We start from the raw sequence: 22,462 nt of genomic DNA on the forward strand, positions 1-22,462 counted from the left end.
ATATATACACATACACACATATATACTCTATATGATATATATACACACACACATATCTCTCTCTATATGATATATATGTGTATATATATACACACACACACATATACTCTCTCTATATGACAGAGTCTCTTCTTACTGATGTTCTTTTAATTCACCCACAGATTAACCGATACTCTCAAATTCTCTGCAAAATGTACTGACTGGTGTCCAAGGCACAATAAATTTTTTGGCCAATAGGTTTCTGTGTGGTATCCCTGAACACTTTGACTAACATCATTTGAATTATAAGCTTACTTAAAGCCAATTTCAAGTGTTTCTGTAACTGTTTATGTAAGGTTATTTTAATTCATAATTAAGTTAAATGCTATCAACATTTATCAAATATGATTTTTTTACAATAGAATTTTTGTTTCTTGCTTCTATAAAACCTCAGTTGAACACTTTGCAAAGTCTTGATATTAGTGAGCTGCCAAATGAAGAAGAAACAAATACTGTGATGAGCACAGAACAATTTAAAACAAAACCAAACCTATAATTACCAATAATATTCTCATAGAGAGAAGAGATTATATCCATGAAACAAGAATAGGATACTATAAGGTAGGAACATCCACAGAAACGAAAAACAGAGGGAGGGAGGACTAGCGGAGGGAAGGAAGGAAGGATGGCGGCAGGCAGACAGGCAGGTGCACAGGCAGCTGGTTAGTTAGTGCTTGGAAATAAATTTTTTTTAAATCAATTGATGGATTGGAAGAAATTCATATGTGGAAATTGACAAAGAAAAAGTGAGAAAGCAAGAGTTAGTTCAAGAGTTATAACATTATATAAAGACAAGAGAGAAAAGGGATGGGGTCTAAGTTGCAATGAGAGCTGCCAAGAATATAATACAAGAAAATTTCTCAGAAGTTTCCAGATGGAAAAGGCCCACTGAATGCCCAGAGTAAAGAATGAAAAAGAACCCATTCCAAAATGAGTCAATATGAAAAGTGACCACTGGGTATCTTCTAAATTTAAAAGCATATAAACAAAACAAAACAGGTCATATAAAAAAGTGGAAGACTAGTACTAGACTTTGCTGCAGTATTTTTGCTTAGATGACAATCATGTAATACCATCAAAATTGTGGGAAAAATTATTTAAAGACTAAAATTTTATAGCCAACTATCAATCAAATGCAAGACTAGAATAAGAACATTTTCATATCAAAGAAAAGCTTCCTTTTCTCAGGAAGATACTGAAGATATATACTACAAACACAGAGTAAAAACAAGGAAGATGACAGCAAGAGATCCAGAAAAGAAAAGATCTAACTCATGAAGGAGTGATGAAGGGGATTTCCAGGATGAGGCTACAGGGTTGACAGCTGGGTTGTAGATCTAGAGAGCAATCAATAGTGAGGGATGTTTTCATGGCCGGGGTTGGGGTGGTACTTGATATGTCTGAACACACCAAAAGAGCATTTATAATTCTGTTAGTGAGTTTGAGGAATAAATTAGTGATAAATAGAAACTTAGCAAGCCAAAAATGGGGAATCACTCCACAAAGTTATCCCAGAAAGGAAATATAATTCTAGTATACTGTTAGGGTACAGTTGGGAATAACAGTTACATAGTTATTACAATGTGGACAATGAATACTGATGTAACTCCAAATGCTGACATACTAGACTATGAAGATGAGAAGTGGAAGTGTGTGTTTGTGTGGTATAGGAAATGGTGAAGTCACAAGACAGCATAAAACGCTTTTTATGGAGCTACCAAAAAAAGGGCAAAAAATAATATTTAAAAATGAAAAATCAACAAATAAAATCATCAGCATGCTATTTAGAAACATGAAGTAAACTCCAGAAGAAAGAATTGAGAGAACGATGACTTCTGGGAAAGAGCGATTAGAAAGGGGGAGGTGTGCAGCAGGAGACTGCTTTTTCCACTGTCAGCTCTGCACACCACTTGACTTTTTAAAACTATGCACAAATGTTATATGGATCTTTCTTTTCATTTAGAGAAAAACAATAGATTTACATGGTACTGCATATAAAACCACCAAGTCAAGAAGTCTTGGCTTAAATCTAATCAATCTGTCTTGCTATGCTTTATATTAAAAAAACAGTAAGAGCCAGACTCATTCACATATTTAATCTCATTTTAATACTTAAAAAAATCCTCGAGGTATTATTGGTATTCTTTCCACAGATATGGAGATTGATGCTTAGAGAAGTCACATAGCTAGTAAGAGATGAAGCTGGAAATTCAAAGTCAGGTTTATCTATCAAAGCCAATATTCTTAAACTTTACTAGGTTTCTTTTTCTGGTTAAGTTAAAAAAAATTTCTCTTCTCCCTTAAAGGTATTCTTCAATAACTGCTTATTGATCAGATTTGTCTCCTCAGCCTTCTTTTTCAGGGCTAAATACCTAAATTTCTTGAGCTTGCTTCACAAAAGCTCTTTTGAGTTGGTTTTTTTCCACTCTTCTATGGGTTCTCAAGACCTCTTTAATTTCCTCTTTCCTCTCAAGACAGGCTATATGAAGAGAACAATGTGTCAATGCTGAGTCACCTTCTGGCCCTTGAGTCTCATGCATGTATAGCTAATCGTGTCGACTAAAAAAAGTGCTGATTTTTAACGTTGATTAAAAATTTTAGTGTTGATTTAGTGCCAAATTTAGTGCTGACTTTTAAAATACATATATATGAATGATGCTATTTTGAAAAAATTAGCAGTAAATTACTTAATTCGTGTATTACTAAAACATTTACTGAATTTAATTTCTTGTCAATAACTGAAATTTTAAAATTTTACCTTTTGCTTTTTTACAGACTATAATCCATGATCTATGCTGTTTTCTTTCTCTCACTAAATGGCAGTCATCCTCAATTTTATTATTTTTCTCGGATACGAGCAAAATATTTCTGAGAGTCCAAACTAACATATAAATTAAATTGAGTTTTAAAAAGTAGCAACACTAACAAACCAATAAACAACAATAAAACCTAAAACAAAACACAGGTTTACAGATCATGTGAGTCTCATGAAGAGGCATTCTGAGACACTTGCTAGATTTTGTGATTCTATGTAGCTTGGACACCTTGTGAAAAAGAAAAGAGGGTTGGAAAAAAGGAAACAAGTAAACAAGGCCCCCAGCGCTGTATCCATGTTTTGGATATAAGTAATTCACAGGTAAAGCATTCACACTTGTGGTCGTACACCCCAGCACCTTCAGCAGTATTTCTCAGTGGCTCAAAAAACAAACAAAAAGCAGGTTTAGTCAACTATCCATTTGTTCATTCATTCATTCATTCATTCACTCAACGCTTATTAAGTGTCTATTGGATGCTAACTATTGTGCCGGGCCCTGGGGATACAAAGACTAGTAAATATAAATGTATGGAAAAATTGAAGTTTAAATACTCACAACCCCAAGGAAATTTAAATAGTTAGAAACCTACAGAAAAACCACTTTTATACATCAACTGACTTCTACTTTTGGCCAGTATTTTACAGCCTGTGGTTTACCTGTAGTGTGGTGGGGGGAGCTGCTGGATGACATCGTGGATTTTTATCAGCCTTTCTTCATCGGTTGCTGCTGAAACAGCATCCTGTAACAATCATAATGCAAAATAAACTGGTAGGCTTTGCTGGTAAAAATGAAACTTCTTCCTGTACAATTGAGTTTTCACTCTGAGATTAATTCTCTCTACTCTTTGATGCTGAACGACAAGGAAACACAATATAGTATCAAGGAAGTAAACTTTGTTTCCATACTACGTGGACATTGACATCTACCAAAAGATAATTTAGAAACTTTATGGTAAGGGTGATAAGATTAGTGGCTCAAAGACAGAAACTAAAAGAATGAAAATGGAAAAACAGCAGACTACAGACTAGCTAGCAATAACTCTTCCTTGTTTTCTTTAAAGGAGGCATTTTAGTCACAGAACTATTTCTTACATGACCAAAACAATCTTTACAAGTTTTGAACAAAATCACAACAAAACTCCAAACAGAGCTTGATTTCAAAGTGCCTGGTACTCACAGAAAACTTCTCATAGAGCTGGTAGGTGAGCAGGGGGTTTGGGAGCTCTCGGAAGTACAGCTTACAGAGGGAGCCCACAGAATGGATGTCTTGAACATACGGTTCTTTTGTCAGGTCGGGGACATGTTCAGAATCAAATTCATGGCTAACAAAGAAGAGAAAACAAAATTATTTCACTGAAGGAAAAGCAAATACATGACTTTAAAATAGAAAGCAAAGGTCCGAAGTGTCAACCTCTACCTCAGTGAGGGAAGGTTTTCTTCAAATGATTCTCTTCCATGTAAGTTATATTTGGACTTCAACAGTAATTGGATCTCTGATCATAAGACAAGTGTGTTTTTAACATGGAAATTAAGAGCACAGCTTTAATACTAAAATGGATAACAATCTCTGAAATGCATATGAACGAACAACTCTTAACACAGAGATCTGAAAACAGGACTCCTAATTCCTAATGGATTGAATATCCAATATTTTGGCAATTCTGGAAACCAGAGTTGAGTGGCAGCTGGTCCATGAACAGCCACGTACAGAAATTCCTCAGATAGAAGGAGTACAGCTGAGGACTGCTTTCCTGAAGAGGGGTAAGGAAGCCAGGAACAATACAGGGCAATTCCCAGCTAACACCAAATTTTAATAGACAGTAAAATCTGTAGCATTAAAGTGAGTGAAATAAAAGTTGTGCTCAGAATACTAAGGCAGATTAAGCTCACTCTCCTGGAGGTTAACATTAATCTACCAGCATGAGACCACTTATCAACCTAGAGGATTAATGTATATGGAAAATCTGAATATGAGATTTGCTGTATTGGAAACTAAAGACTGAAACTGTCTTTAGTACAAGAACGATTTCAATATTTTCCAAACATGTATTCCTGAAAATAGAGCTGAGCTCTGTGATCAACCAGAATATTAAAATCCCTACAGAATAATGGCAATTATCATGCGCCACAGTGAAAAATAAAGGATAATAAAATATTAAGAATAGACTAGAATCTAAGAGATTAAGCAAAAATAAAACTTCTTTTGCTGCTGCAAAGGCTACCACTATTTTTGTTTCTGAGAAGATAATGGGAGAGGATGTGGAATACATAACACATGCATACTTGAGCATACCCAAGAGAACCAGGGTCAAAGGAGATGTAGAAAAAGTTTCACCTTCATCAATTTTAATTAAGAACTAAAGAATAATTCTATTATAATTTAAATTTTCATCTCTCATGGTTTGTCATAGGTTCAAACTCAATTTACTAAAATCTTCAAGTACTGTAGAGACAAAATACAATTATTCAAGAGGTTAAGGGGACATGTTTTTCTGATACCACAAATGAAGAAAAGGCATTTAGAAAAATATATACAGAGAACAACATAGATATTATTTCTACTTTATCTAAACAATCTTGCTGAAAATCATGGTTATCAATTTAAGTGACTCAATTTTCAAATAATTTATTTTAACGAATTACAATAGGAATGAAAAAGAAAATGCCATATAAGGTTTTACCGTAGCCTCTGGATGTTGGAGGCAACTCCAGAGAGACGATATATTCCATCCACGATGCCATATCTCTCAATGAATGCTGTACAGCTTTGAAGAACCTGGGGTACTAAAGAGAATTTTCAGACATGGATTAAATTGGGGGTATTTGGTGGAAACAGTCAGCAAAAAATGAGAAGGTCTTAGTTTTCATAAGCAAAATAAAATCTGTAAATTAAAGTCATAAGGGGAGGAGAAGAATCTACTACAAAAACCGAGGAGGACGTATTTACTTAATTTCATTTCTAAACTAGATAACTGGCTCCTGAACAACAAGACTAGCTCTATCTTGTTCCATTCAGGTGGGTGACAGAGTTCCCAGGTTATTAGGACAGTCTCTCTGAGATCTTCTGCAGTAGACTCATTTAGATCATGTCACAACATTAAGGTAAACTATTTAGTCCTAACACCATACCAGATTAAAGAGAAAAAATACAGCTCTCCAGATGAATTTCATACACAGCAAATGGATACACAAAGTTAAATGCTTATCCCAACATGGTAACTGCCTGTAAGTGCAGCAATTGTTCACTTTTTAAAAAAAGGTTTCTTTTATCCTTTCACAGTTAATTCTAATTCTCATTTTAGCCAGTAAACAAAACACCAACATAATGAGAAGGCCAAAGTAATTTCAATGGATGTAATCTTTTAATTTCCTGCCTAGGTTTACATTAAAATTACTGATGTTTTGACTTCATATTATCAGCTCATCATCAGGGCACTGTAACAATAAGTAGAAAGAAAAGAAGGGGACTCTCTCTGGTTACCTCTCACTGAATATCTGACACAAATGGACAACTATCCTGGGCCAACAGTCTAGAAAAGAACGTCCAACATATGACAAAGATTTCACAAAAATTCAAAAATTTACAATAGCTGAAATTTGAACTTTGTTTTGCAATGCAGACTGATAAATTTACAGACTTTAGTAACTATGTTCATTTGACAGTTAAAATCCCTGAAAAGAGGTGCTTGGAAGAATATTATTTGGTCTGCAAAAGACTACTATAACTAGGGATAAAACATCCGGAGTGGCGAATGAAACAATTAAGCTATTTTAATAAGGTAATTTTAGCTAATGTATTTCACTTACAGTATATATCATTCTTTTATTATTACAACAGACTTCTCCTTGATTTTTCTGCCTTTTGTTGTCCTTTCTGCATTCTATCTTTTAAATTCTGTCAGATCCTGTAACTTACATTTAAAACTTAAACTCCTTAGTTTTGAGTTATTTTTTTAAAAAGCAGCTACATTATTGAGCATGTAACATGTGCCAAGCCAAGTGCTTTCCGATGGATACTTTCCCTGAATTTTCACAGAAATCCTATGGGAAAAGTGCTATCATTATCCCCACTGTACAGAGAGGAAACTAAGTCTTAGAGGAGGTTTTACTCAAGGGCAAGGAAGAAACAAAAGGCAGAAATGAGATCTAACTCAAGGAGTCCAAGTACAGTGCTAGTTTTTCACTTTGGCAATACACTGCCTGGAATCCAAGGTCCTTCACAATTTCCATTTATTTTATTGTTATCACCTTCCATATTTCACAACTCTAAGCCAATGAAGTCTCATCTTTTGCCATACAAACCAACCACTCTATAATTCCCTCAACAAAACAATTTCCTCTACCTGGACTCTCCCTCTACAGCCATCTCCATATAGAAAACTCTTCGCTGTTGTGCAAAACCCAAGTGAACTATCACTCTCAAAACAAGCTTTCTTTGAAAATCCCCAAGTAGAGTTAGGTGCAGCACTATGTTCTAGGTACCCATAGAACTATGTCACTTTCATTAATTATTTGTTTATACAACAATTACTCCTTCTTAGTCAGGCTCTTCAAGGGCAAAAACTATGCTCCATTCATCCTTGAATATTCAAAATCCAGGAGCACTGTCCTGACACAATGTATAAAATGAGCAAATGAATTAATTTACAGGTACCCCGTGAGCCTGACAAAGTTACCTGACCAAGTCAGCAGAGTAAGGATCTTAGTTTTCATACGGACCTGTATTCATTTTCAAATGTATACTTTATATCTCTAAAAACATTCAAGAATTTTAGTAACAAGAAAGGGAATATGTTTATGTGGTGGAGATGAAGGGCAGGCAGAGGTGTCTTGTACTTTTCGTGATCTGACTTATAATAAAAGCAATCCCTGGGGCTGGCCCCGTGGCCGAGTGGTTAAGTTCGCACGCTCCACTGTAGGTAGCCCAGTGTTTCATTGGTTCGATTCCTGGGTGGGGACATGGCACTGCTCATCAAGCCACACTGAGGCAGCGTCCCACGTGCCACAACTAGAAGGACCCACAATGAAGAATATACAACTATGTACCGGGGGGCTTTGGGGAGAAAAAGGAAAAAAAAAAATAAAATCTTAAAAAAAAAAAAAGCAATCCCTATGTCAAAATGATATGCAAAATATCAAAAAGTATCTTTATGAGCTGGAATCCTATTTCTCTTTTTTTTTTTTAGATTGGCACCTGAGCTAACATCTGTTGCCAATCTTCTTTTGCTTTTTCTTCTTCTCCCCAAAGCTCCAGAGTACATAGTTGTGTACTCTAGTTGTAGGTTCTTCTGGTTGTGCTACGTTGGACACCGCCTCAGCGTGGCCTGATGAGTGGTGCCATGTCCATGCCCAGGATCCAAACCAATGAACCCTGGGCCACCAAAGTGGAGCTCGCGAACTTAACCACTCGGCCACAGGGCCAGCCCCAGTCCTATTTCTAATATTGTTCCATCAATGATAACCTCAGGTTCTCTGGTTTCTATCCTACAAACTGGAGGTAGAATAATAAAATTTGGGGTTGGAAAATTTATATCACCGACTTCAAAGGAAATATATTTAGAAATTATTCGGACAATTAATATAATTACTTAAAGAAAGAAAGAAAAACAAAGCTGTATTTTTTTTCTTAAAAGATGCTTCTCATTATGTATACTCCAAGTTAGCATGCTAACTCACCCAGGTACACAAAAGGTTTGCCTTGGAAGAAAACTCTTCAGAGCACAGGATTTTGCTTCTGTATTATCATATTTTCCTGGTACGCATTATAGTTTTCATAAAAATAGGCTACCATCCATTAAAAACAACGTATAGCTAACTTTCTTGGAAGTCTTAACAACCATGTGACATTAGATGCATACCTGTTTATGTTCTCCTAACAAGTAGGCAAACTTTGAAATGACTGCGAGTTAGAAGTCTTTCTCTGATAATACAGCTAAGCTCCTGCAGACACAGTACTTCAGGGGAGACATATGAATTGTTTCTTTACATTTTATGTTCCCTTAGTGAAAGGACTGACTGTCCACAAAACAATCAAATGATAGGGCTTAATAAATAAAATTACATAACTGAATACTGCTATTACTTGCGACTTTAAGAGAGACAAATGAGACATTTAATTAAAATAGGTAGCAAAATGAAACAGAAAAGCATAAATTTTCATTTTGAAGAAAAGAGAGTAGAAACTGAAGAATAGTGTCAGAAGATAAAAAGAGAAAAGATATGGTTTCTTTTTCACAAACGTATAAAAAAGCAATATAGAAACCCAATATATTATTGGAAGAAACCCAAATTTTGAAAAGGTATCTTGGGGCCGGCCTTGTGGTTGAGTGGTTGGGTTCACGCACTCTGCTTCAGCAGCCTGGGGTTCGCCAGTTCGGATCCTGGACACAGACCTACACATCACTCATCAAGCCATGCTGTGGCGGGATCCCACATAGAAGTAGTAGAATGATTCATAACTAGGATATACAACTTTGTACTGGGGCTTTGGGGAGAAGGAAAAAAAACAGGAAGATGGGCAACAGATGTTAGCTCAGAGCCAATCTTCCTCCCCTTCCCTCCTCACCCCCAGAAAAAAAAGACCTCTTGCTGAAAGGGTCAAATACCATCAAACACAGAAATACATTGAGGCAATAGTTTCCTCACCTTGAGTTTTAAAACATTTTTTATATTTTGTACCAAATATAATTTTACCTATTTTCCTACAAAGTTCTTTTTTTTAAGCAATCTCATGTTCAGGAACTTTGTTTTCAAATATGTGCAGTAAATAAAACAAATCCTATGAAAAAATCTATGACACCTGAAAACTCTGTTTCATTAGAATAGATTTTATTATAGTTAGAGAACACATGAACACTGCAGTTATCAAACCTGTCATTTTTCAGAAAGAAATGATACACTGGCATCTGTCCTCTCCTATCACACTTACTAAGAATGCAAACACCCAAAACTTCTAAGTACAACTAAAACTTGCTGAATTGATGTTTGGAAGCTAATGAGCATGGCAGAACAAACTGGAAAACACTCCCCTTATAGCAATGATCACATCTAAGCAAGGTTGAACAAAAAGAGATATAAAAAAACACAAAAAGAAAAAGAGATACAAAAAGAAAAAAGAAACTAAGATAAAAATTTTTGACTTTAAAGGGCCAGCCCAGTGGCATAGTGGTTACGTTCAGCGTGCTCCACTTCAGTGGCCCAGGGTTCTTGGGTTCGGATCCCAGGTGCGGACCTACACCACTCATCAAGTCATGCTGTGGTGGCGTCCCACATACAAAATAGAGGAAGATGGGCACATTAGATCAGGGCCAATCTTCCTCAAGCAAAAAGAGGAGGATTGGCAACAGGTGTTAGCTCAGGGTCAATCTTCCTCAGAAAGGAAGGAAGGAAGGAATGAAGGAAGGGAGGGATGGAGGGAGGGGGAGAGAGGCAGGGGGAGAGAGAGAGACAAATTAGTCTGACCTATTCACAAAAAAAGCACTATGTGGGCAGATTTTTAAAACATCAGCTATATAGATAACTGTGATATAGTCTTTAATCAACTCAATTGTGGTTTGTGGTAGCTGAAACTCTGTAAGATCATCCTGAGGGAATCCTGGCAGCAGGGATCACAAATAAAAGTCTTTTTAAAAAAAAAATGCCTTGTCAGGCTGCTGCATGATTTCTTACAACATTTTGTATAGAATAAACAGGTCAAGTTTGTCACTTGCTCCAACAGCGAAGTACTCAAAAGTTCAGAAACAGGATAATCTCTCTATATAGTTGATTACTCACTAGGAATATAATTTAGAGAATGAGTCACTTAGCAAAACATTATTCTGATATGAGCCTCCTTCTTAGAAAAATCTGGTGAAAACCTATTTTATATAGAGTAGGACACTATTTTAAAGTCCAAACTAAAACAGAATAATCATGAGAAAGAAGATTATACACATTCTAGAATTATATCTATCTAGCTATCTATATTTATATCTCATCTCTCCTTACAATTATACATATTATACAAATATATCATTCTTCCTCATGATTGTTTTCACTTAGACTTTCAATATTATACATAATATACATTTATTTCTACTTAACTTAGACTTTAAAATAGTCTCCCTCTCTCTCTCTATATATACACACATACATACACATATGGAGTAACTGTACTTATAGGTTATATACAGTATATATGAAGTCTCAAAACCTTAAAAAGCTTTAACTCCCCACATATTTATCAAATCAAACTACTAAATCATTTAAATATTAAAAACCATTTTCTTTCCTAATAAAAATTTTAGTTAATCAACTACAGAAATTGATAAACAAGAAACTTCATTAAATTCAAGTCAGGCGGCCAAAGGGGGGAGCTCTCACACCTTATGTTGAAAACAGCCCAACAGAAAGAAGACAGATCCTCTCTCTGACTGCCAACGAGAGACTGCCACCACTCAGAAAATGAAAAGCTGCTACACCTCAGCCTCTGTTTACAATAGCCCTCCCAACTTCCGCTTCCTCTCCATAAGAGTTTCTCCACTCCTTGTTGAGGGGGACTTGCACATGTCCCACCATGGTTGCAGACCCCAAATTGTAATTCTTTGCTGATCCCAAATAAACCCATTTTTGCTGGAGAAAAAAATGGCTATTTGTTTAAGGTCAATATTTTGGTGGCCCGGATGGAGGTCCAGAGATGATTCCCAAGGACTCTGAGGCCGGTGAGCAAACAGGTGTGGTACCCACAAAAGAGCCCACTGAGCTGACCGCTTTTCTTGTTGACCCTGGAGTCTGAGGGTCAGTCTTTCTCCTGGATCCCAGCTTCCACTCTTTTGCAGTTGAGGCTCCCCAGCCTTTATGAGACCTATTTTAAGGCTTCATCCTTTTCTGAGTAAGCCCTTGTTTGTCTGTGAGTACTCAGGTAGCACTTTGCCCTGGCTCTTCGAACTGTGCTAGCCTTTGGTCCGATTCCCTTTGGAACTGGACTGCTTATACTGAAAATGTGCTGGCCTTTGGTCCAACTTTTGGATTGTTTCCTTAAAACTGTGCTAGTCCAGCCTTCCGCCTGACTCCCTTGGCAGCAGACTGTTCCTTAGATGCACATTGATAAAACTTCAGTCGATGCCCTTTGGAACTAGACTTTTCCTCTGGAACTGTGTTGATTCAACATTTGGTCCACCTTACTGAAATCAGACTGTTCTAATGGAACTGGCTGGTATTAAGCCTGCAGGCTGCCTGAGCTGTTTAGGATGTTTGAGAATTATTCCTTTGCTCTAGAGAAAAACCTCTTAAGAAACTGGATCCCAGTTATCTAAATATTTTGAGGGTATCCCCCCCCCCCCCCACCGGATGCTGGTCAATTTTATGTTTAAAAACCACAGTCACTCCTCATACACATTTCTACCTAAATGGACCAACTTAATGAAAAGTAATTTAGAATACCAATGGCCATCATGGGAAACTTCTGAACTCCCCAATCTTAAAGTTTTCTTAAAACTGAACTGGACAACCACAGATCTGTAATTTCCAAAGCTGAATGGACTGCCCATTTCAATTGGTATCTTGAGGCTCCCAAACGTTATGAGGAGTCTAAAATTGCCTCTTTGCAAAAGAAAATTTTAAGATTAACCGAGGCAAACAAAAGATTAAAGAAAGATAAAATGGTTTCCGAAGCTTCATGTTCCTCTTGCCCAGCTCCTCGTGCTCGGGCCCTGCCTCTGGGGCCATCTCTCTCTGTTCCTTCCCCTGTCCGGTACTGTTAAGTAATCCTTGTGCCACAAAACTCCAAGGAATGGACTCTTGGATTCACGTGGTATACCTAAAGAAAGCACCAATCCCTGACTGAACCTGCACATCATCTGGTGATCCGAAAGTAAAGATTTCCCAAAATTGAAGCAGATGACATCTGATGAGACAGCTTTCCCAAGATGCCTGGACCAGCCCTGTTGGAATTTTGTCTACCAAACTTTTGACTATGACAAATGCTCCAGATGATCTGTAATGCCTATGATCTCGATAACAAATGGACTTTACAAAAGAAAAATGCCTGAGTTTTGTCTACCCTTTGTTGTTACTCAAATGTGGCCATGACAGAGTTCTAAACCGTGCACTTTCCATCCAACATGGGACACAACACCCAGGAAAGGTCCTTCCTGGCATTCAGGGATAAAAGGCTGCCGAAACCAGAAAGCCCTTACTCTTGATCAGCAATGCTTTCAAAGAAAGATCTCAATCAAAAGGGGAAAACGTGGAAATTAATAGACAGAAACCTCATTAAATTGGAGCCAGGAGGCCAACCAGGGAAACTCTTAGGCCCTACATCAATAGCAGAGCCCAACAGGAAAAAGACAGACTTTTTTTTTTTTTTTTTCACCAGCAAGAAGCTCAGCCAATGAGAGACTGTCACAGCTCAGCCAATGGAAAGCTGCTACACCTGGAACTCTGCTTAGAATAGCCCTTCCAAGCTACTCTTCTCCTCTCTAAGAGTTTCTCCTCCCTTGCTGCTGGGGGACTTGCATGTGGCTTGCCACGGTTCCAGACCCTGGAATACAGTTCTTTGCTGGTCACGAATAAATCCATTTTTGCTGGAGAAATAATTGGCTATTCGTTTAAGGTCAACAAAACTTCAAAGGTTTCCTTTTTCCTGTTAATAAAGTCTTCATTTGAATATTCAAATGAATGTCCTTCATATGAATATTCTTCATTTTTCACCGTCCCCAGTCAAACAGAAAACTATTTTACTATGCCAACTAGAATGTACCAGAATGTATCTGACCTCAGTCTTCAATGTTTCTACCTCTTCAGGTATTTCAAATTACAATTACACTCTGTCACAAGTTAATTTTTTTGTTTTGCTAATCATTTGAATATAGACTTTCTCCTCTGGATAGACCTTTAGCAGAGTTTTCTCTTCCAAGACTATTAAATTAATTTCTAATGCAAGACAACTAAGAAAGAAAATCACAAAGATATTCTCTACATCTAATACGCTACTATAATTATATTCATTTTACGTATCACCTAAGATCTGTACTTTCAAAAAGGTATACCTACTGTTGATATATAACATTTTTCAAATTTCTACATTAAAATTTACAATTTTTGATAGCTTCATAATCTACAGAACAACTTCCCTAAAAGTTGAATTTCCCTAAATTTTTTTGGCTCTCATACAGTGTTATAATGAACATTTGTGCTTCTATTGAAATATAAGCCGAGGACAAATCCCTAAGGAGGATCACTCCATGAAAGGAACACCACAAACTCTTGCTGTGAAGTGCCAAAATGTTTTTCAAAAAGATAGTAACTCACAGAGCTACTTGAAACCAAAAATTTTTACCTTTTTGTACAAATAACTGCTATTTTTAATGGCACTGGATATCACAATTTAGAAAAACACCTTTGTTATATTAACAGTGTTTACCAATGTAAAACGGTATCTTAAAATTGCTTAGGACACATTTCCATGACTACAAATGAACATAAACACTTTTCTGTATTTTGTTTACAATCTTATCTCCCTATGAAAATTATACGTTTATATTTTTTCTCCATTCTTCTACTCAGGGACTTAATTTTCTCAAAAATCTGAATGATATTCTCATATACTATATTAGCAGCATTTCATCATATCCAAAAATGGGTTATTTTCCCAGTCTGTGGTACTTTTCCTCTACATTTGTTATTTTCATTTTGTAGGAATTATTTATTTGAAACCACTTCTTCCTTTATAATGTTTTTTTATCTGAGAAGGCTACTATCCCTTTTTGATCTGAAAACAAAACCATTTCACATTAGCATTTCTAGAAGTTTAAAATAGTTAAATCTTTTATACATTTGGAATTTTAGTGTCATAAAATGGGAATGCTTTTTTCAAAATTGCTATTTCATTATCTCAATATAACAGGGAGTCCCTCCTCATGACCTGGTTTTAAAGCCATACTTTATCATAATGGAGTCTTACTGATAGAAATGACTACTCTGAACATTCCAAGCTATTTCACTCCCATCTCTTTCTCCACACTAACAAAATTCTAGTATTGAAGTTGGATTTAACATCTGGTAAAGCTAGATGTCCCCTATCCTATCACTGACGTTTTCTACCACAATGCTCTTTGATAGTCTCATTGGCTTATTTTACTATGTGCATTTTGACTAATTGCAAAAATAATCCTCAGGGTTTCGTAAGTGTATTAAGTTGATATTAGTTTGGGAATAACATCTGTTTAAAATAATATTTCGTCTTCTCCCTTAAGAAACATGGTAAAGTTTGCATTGAATTCATATTTTAAGTATAGTGGTATTCTGTAAGCAGTGAGTAAGGCCTTCATTTGAACTCGATATTACTAATGGTATTTACACTAGTTTTCATTAGTGGTCTTCTTAAAAAATACAATGGGTATTTCCCCCCAGATTCAGAATTTCACAAATCATCTATTTCTGGTACTTATCAGCAATATAGATAGATAGTTCTTAATATTCTAGCTTCTCTAAAGGAGATTGTAGACAAAAGTACTATTTTAAATAGTAAAACTCCACTTTTCCTTTCTTCCTTTCCATTCATACTCTCCTCTACTCATCCACCTACTGAATTCTTGAGTCAGAATTTAATTTATAGAGAAAGGAATTTAAATTTTTAGCTATAAAAGTTGAGAGACTGGTCTTGGTATCTTATAGTCTCAAAACTATGATTGTGTTTTTCAAGAGAAATTAAATAAATATTTTAGGATAAAATATGAAAGGGAAAACTGGCTGAAGAAGTTATCTGGACAGATATAAAAATAATGCAAACAACAGTGTTACTATACCCTTTGTGTGAATGTCTGACTCTTCTTAAACAGATTCTAAGCATCTCTGGTGCAAAGTGCCTTCTCACCCTGTGTTTATTCTCAGCTATCCCCGGAACTAAGATGAGTACCTGAGAAAGTCCAACGCATGCTGCTGAATCCAAATGGAACAGATATCGCTTGCCTAACCTACCTTGTAACTGATTAAAGAAAATCAATATGGAGAGGTCAGAAACTGAAATTACCAGCTTACAAATTTTAGTTTTACCTTCAAAACCAGAATTCAGAAGGTGCTCCCCCAGGTCACAACCAAATACCCTCTCTTTCAAGATCCCCCGTTGTTTCAGCTTCTGTTTTGTTGGACGAGACTTCATGAATGTACGTAAGAAAGTAATGAGCTTGCCGTGCTTTTTAGACACTGAAAAATAATAATAAAGAGAAAATATCTTAGTTGTGTCAAGAGGTTACATTTTACTTGGTGTGAAAAGAAATGGATATTTCAACAGGCTTACAGCAAAATAATCTATACAGGTACACTTTATATTCTGTAGGAAATTTTCAACAGAAGTTTAGGAAGTTGCTTTATAAATAACATGATAATTTTTCACTTTCTTCTCACCAGCCTATGATCTTACTTGATGGGATTGTAAGCAAATTTAAGTATTGTAATCTGGGACCCTTAAATCAAGTTTGGCAAACTAGCCGTCTTCCCACTGCAAATCTGAGAACGCTACAGGATTGAGACTGGGACCTGAGTTTTACTCTAATATAGTGCTTTGGAGATCTTCATAATAAGTAAGACTTAAAATGTTGTAAATTTGGTTTGCATTTCTAGCCACTTTCTAAAATATAGTAAGCTCTCCATGAGTTCTGCATCTGCAGATTCAACCAACTGCAGATTCAAAGGCCTACAATGGTTGCATCTGTATTGACCATGTATAGACATTTTTCCTTGTCATTATTCTCTAAATGAAACAGTTTAACAACTATTTACATAGAATTTACATTGTATTAGGTATTATAAGTAAGTTAGAGATGATTTAAAGTATATAGGAAGATGTGCACAAGTTGTATGCAATAAACATCCTCGGATTTTAGTATACTCGGGGGTCCTGGAACCAGTCCCCGCAGATAGCAAGGGACAACTGTATCTTACTTGGTGGTCAGAAATTTTCAAAGCATTTGTAATCTGGAAAGTAAAACTGAAAAAAGACAAAACTTCCCCTTTCTCATTTTATAATGAAGACAATCTCATTACGATATAAAACACACTTGTCAAGCTAATGGCTATATAAATACAAAACACACACACATAAAAAAATAAAGCATTAGATCTTCTATTAACATTAGTCTGTAGTATACTAAATAAATCACCTTAAATCCTTTGTAAATCAAGGCAAGAGATAAGTAAATTAATATATAGTAAAATATTTCTACTGATTGATCTCTTAGAAAGACAATAGTGAAAGAACTGAAAGCAAACCAACCCCTAGAAAAATGACTTTAGCTGAGAAGTGCAGCCTACAGGAAAATTACTCAAAAAGGCAACATACAACAAATATCCTAAGCTCAGAGCTTAGCTGCAGGAGAGAAGACTAAGCCACATGGCCTCAATCCTCCTACTCAGTTTGCAGATGATTACCGGGAGTCTTAGTGAATCCTACTATGGATTCTTCAGTGAACCCAAATCTTAAATCTTCTGAACTGATGAAGCCTCTTATAGGAATTGTGTGTGCAGAGAGTAAGTTGGGGCCAAACAGACCACTAACTGGGTTACTCCAGACCAGATCAGACATTTGCCATCCATTTCTTTTCATTTTATGGGAAACACTATTTACAGACTTAGGCATCTTTTCTATGAACTGTGGCGGGTGATCAACTGTAACTGTCTTTGCCCGTAACTGAGAGGTTTCCTGGGACACGAGACTTTCAGTGCTAAAATCAGGAAAGTCTGGGCAAACTGGGACAAGGTAGTTATGCTAGACTGCACACAGATTAAGGGGAAATTTATTTTTTCTATATCAATTATTTAAAGTTTACTTAGAATCGTCAGTAAAATTGTGATGCTATCTCCGACATGCTCTGAAACTCTGGGTAAATTACAACCTCTCTTGTATCTGAGATTTCTTGATGTAAAACTAAATGACACGCTCTCTTATCTGCTAATGAGACATTCATAGCACACTTGGGTAACTTCAGAAGTATGTCACATATTATAATATTAGTATATTACAAGTTATGGGACTTGTATGAGTTTTATTCTCCCCTCCTGGCTAGTAGATTGCATGCTATGAATCTTTGTTAAGAGTGGCCATCAAACCATTTTTGTGCATTTTCAAACATTTTCTACATGAACTTTAAAATAATTTTGACAAGATTTACAAAAAAACACAAATGAGTTTGGTCTGCTATAATTTAACAATATATTTATAACATATTTACATACGTATTTATATATATTGACATTATATATTTGGAAGAATTTTAATTTCTACAATATTCAATATTTCCCCCTGGAAACAGGGCATGACATCATTTTTCTAGACCTTTTATATCTTTCAGTAAAGTTTCCTAATTTTCTTTATGAAAGGACACATTCCACATATTTCCTGTTATGGATACTACCAGGTATTTTACATTTTTTTGCTGCTCTTGTAGACTAATACTTTTCTTCAATTATGGTCTTAACTGGTAATTACTGGTATGCTAGAAAATGATTTCTTTATGTATAGCTTAAATCTGATCATTTACTAAACACTCAACAATTTTAGGAAGATTTTAGTTGATCATTTTGGATTTCATGGATATATAATTATTTCAAAGCAAATATGATAATTCTTTTTTCTGATAGGGATAATTTCTGATTTCTGTTTCTGATTTTAATAATTGGTCAGAATTTCCAAGATACGTGTTAACAGTGGGCATTAATATTTTGAGGCCAAATTTGATGAAAATATCAGTTAAATTTGACAACTATATATGATGTATATGAGAAAGGATTCTTTTAGTCTCAAATTTCCAAGAATGTTTCAAATGGATGGGAATTGAATTTTAACTATTATTGGTTCAGCAACATCTAAGTAAGTGCCTATTACATCTCAGGAACTGTTCTAAGCCCTGAGATTACAGCAGGGAACAAGTGAGACAAGCTCCTTGCAGTCACAGAGCTCACTGAGGGCAGAAAGACAATGAACAATTAAATGATAATATCAATATAGCCAGCATTTATTTTATGCTTAGTAAGTACCAGCAACTGCACAATGGTTTATTAACCATTCATTTCTCACAGAACCCTATAAGGAAAATACTACTAGCATTACCCATTTTTAGATGAAGAAATTCAGGCAGAGAGTGCTAAGTAACATGTCTAAGATCACATAACCAGGATCCAAAATCAGGTGGTCTGGCTCAAAAGCCAGACTCTTAGCCACTATATGATACTGCCTAAATTAAGACAACAAGGTAACTTCAGATTGCTTTCAGCTGCTAGTGAGAAAAATAAGCAGAGCGAAGTAAGAGTGATGACGGGAGAGAAACTACCAGGGAAGGTCTGAGTTGGAAGAAGTGAGTATAGTGAGAAAGGAAGACAGTGGTACAAAATGAGGTTGAAGAAGTACACAAGGGCCAGGTTCCAGAGACCATTACACAGCTAAAAAAACAAACTCCTAATAATGAAAATAACCTGAAAAAAATGTATCTAGTAATATATCAAATCGATAACACTGTCAACAGAGAGAAATTATTTTAAATTACTTGTAAACATTAAACTGACTGTACATGCTTAATGAGATATATTCTAGAGAGGAAAAAACTAATATTTAATTTCATTCAACTGCTTTATCATTGGTAATAATATTGGTAATGCAATTCTGAAACAATTTGATACATATTGTGGAACAAAAAAAATAAACATATTAATTTATTAGGAACAAAGATTTTAAGTGTGAGAGAAAAGAGATGCAATAATAAAATCAAGTTAAGAAAAAAAAAAATCCCTGTAATGTTAACTTTGAGTTGGAAATGTGAACACAAACTCGGAATTAAAATACATACACCTTTTCCCTAAGCTCTAGCCAATGAAAACACTTAGAAACAATGACATTCCAGTTGCAATGAACATCTTTGGTCTCAGAGCTGGGTTTCTAAATATCATTCCCAACATAATAAACCAGGACTCCTTGGAGAAACGCCTGTTTGCCAGTTGATAGTAGGGAAAGTACAAGGTGAATGTGGGAAATTTAGTTGTGACAGATAGCAAACCACCATTAGGAGATGTCAAAAGGATTGAGTGGAATGGACTCCCACTGGCCAGCTCTGGGACATCATAAAGATGCGAACATCATAAAGAATGACTACAACTTATTGTAAAATATCAAGTAAGTAAAAATCCATGAGTCCACAGCAACACTCCCCATAAGAAAGGAAGGAAGGAAGTAACAATTTGCAGCACAAATGGAGCTAGAACACTTAAAAAACTGCTTGAGTAGCTTGCCATATTGAACTGGGCTCCCCACCTCAAGACAAAGAAATATGTTTCTTTCTTTCATATCAATTAGCAACATCATATCTGGAATTATTAATTGGAATTAATTATATATTAACCAGGAAATACACATGTTCACAATTCAATGATAACTATGGAAATAGATTTATAATCACCATCCTGCAACCAAACTCTCACACATAATAAAATTACATTAGTCAGAGGGCAGCCTTGTAGAACTGGACTTTCCAGGACACTAGGCAGCTTTGACTCTGCTTTTCGTGTGCTAAGTTTGGCTCGAGAACAAGGAAACGTGGCTATCTTTTCCTATGAGAGTAAAGCCTGTTCATGTTTATTTTTCCTAAATAACGACATAAGATTGAATTAATAAGGGCTGCAATCTAAGACAAAATTAAGACCAGGGAAGAGTATCAGTAGCAACTCTGTGCCCCCATTTGGCCCTGAAGGGTTCTGGGACAGTGCTGATATATGTGCAACCTGACTTCTACTCTGTGTGGCCACCTTGCTTCTGTTATCTTCCCAAAAAAATATTACTAAATAAACTGGGAACTTTAAATCTAAACTTGTAATGGGAGTGGGAGGGGTGAGTGTGGTCTTCCTGCCAATCTATATTCGAATCTGAGACACTGAAGTAACTAATATTCATAACTGTGCCTAGCACACAGTCTCAAATAATTTCTAAGTCTTCAAAGGAAGATTAAACTATATTCTATACAGTTTTAGTGTTGCTGTTATTGCTGTTATTATAATTGGCATTCTAATCCACTGTGGTATAGATAGTTGTGATGAAAAGCTCTGGCATCCATAATTAATCAATATCTATCAAGATAGAGAAATCTCATTGCATTAGATATTTAAATAAAAACATTCAATGTAGTTATATTTAAATTTGAAGATCTAACAATACTTCCAAATATAAATGTCTCTTCATATTTTTTCACTTTATATTTTCTTCCCATTTCTCAGACAATAAAATGGTCAAGAGCTTGGAGCTTATTTAGGACACACACTGTTTCCCACTCGTTGCCTTCCTGTTCATTATAACAATCTAGTAAACTAGTTAGTAAAACTATCTTTTGAGGAATAGAAGTATGGAATCCTGTCAATTACATCAGAAGACTTCCACTGAGGAAGGTAGAGTTGGGGTTTGGTTTTAGATAGTTAAGTGCTTATAAACACATTTCAACGGAGGAACACCAGAATGCAGGGGTAAGGGTGTTAGTTTAGGGTTAAGGTCCACCAAACACGCTGGACAAGTGAAACAAAAATGATAACAATGGCATTTTTACAGATAAAATACATCAAAAATAAACACAAAACAATACTTAGACAAAAGCAAATCATACCATTCTGTATACAAATTCCCTATTCTAGAGTTAAAATGCAATATGCGCCACGATGCTAACTTCTTCCATATTAGACATGATAGATTTTGTATCTGCAATCTTTTTTCAAACCTGAGACAAACCCAACCAGACCAGTCTTTCCAGTAGTTAAAAGCTTTGGCAGTACGACAAACAACTTACTATCTCCAAGGTAAATCTTTATGATACTAATAACCAGTTTACAGCGACACACTAAAAACATACAGTTCAGTAAGCTATAGTGAACCTTGACATGGAGAGGTGGGGCACTATTTCTAGTTACATAAGTATAACATTTCTCCAGAAAAACCAAAGAATTATTACGTTCCCATACTTTACTTAAACTAGAGTTCTCTAAATTGGTTCTCAGAAAGCTTCTAGACTGATGTGAGAGAAGTCTGGGTTTGGATTAATTTTCAGGGTGTAAAGAAAGATGACTTTATGCATCAAGTTTTAAGATCTATAATAAATTCAGAAGTCAAGCAGACAAAACGAGAGGGTAGGAGAGGGATGCATGCACATGAGGAGACTATCCTGATTAAACCTAAGGGAGAATAAAGTAAGAGTGCAATGCTTAGCATGGCCAATGGATTTTCAAAACTGTACACAACATCCTGTCTTTTACGCAGTTTTCAAACACAGATTCGATGCCGGTTTGGTAGAAATTTAACAGAGGGGAATAGAAATATAGGCAACTGAACTATATGATATTTAAGGGTCTCTTACAACCTCCCAAATTCTAAGTCTCTGTTGTATACTTTGAAATATTTTATGTTAAATAAATATGAAAAGATATGAATTTTAATATGAAATGCCATAAATTTGCTTTTATTTAAGGCATAAGAACACATCTATTCATATCAATAAATACAAAGAAAGGATTTTTCTCTAAGCACTATCAAATTGACTCTTTTCTTACTTTGTTATTATATACACGGACTAAAAAGTTGTCCTAAATACAATGCTCTAAAAAATT

The 22,462-nt window shown here is 35.6% G+C and overlaps 1 protein-coding gene across 4 annotated transcripts in view; it reads right to left on the reverse strand.

Annotated features, from left to right (window-relative positions):
- The window catches only part of ARHGAP32 (Rho GTPase activating protein 32), a 320,326-nt gene that overhangs the window by 21,355 nt on the left and 276,509 nt on the right, over positions 1 to 22,462 (reverse strand). For all 4 annotated transcript variants that reach the window (XM_046685165.1, XM_046685164.1, XM_046685166.1 and 1 more), the window contains 4 exons: positions 15,887 to 16,036; positions 5,536 to 5,638; positions 4,032 to 4,176; positions 3,512 to 3,594 (listed from right to left, as the gene is read on the reverse strand). In XM_046685165.1, the coding sequence (XP_046541121.1) occupies positions 3,512 to 3,594; positions 4,032 to 4,176; positions 5,536 to 5,638; positions 15,887 to 16,036 (481 nt within the window). The remainder of the gene's footprint in view (positions 1 to 3,511; positions 3,595 to 4,031; positions 4,177 to 5,535; positions 5,639 to 15,886; positions 16,037 to 22,462) is intronic.

Source organism: Equus quagga, chromosome 14 (assembly GCF_021613505.1).
Source record: "Equus quagga isolate Etosha38 chromosome 14, UCLA_HA_Equagga_1.0, whole genome shotgun sequence".
In the NCBI taxonomy this organism is placed as follows: Eukaryota; Metazoa; Chordata; class Mammalia; order Perissodactyla; family Equidae; genus Equus; species Equus quagga.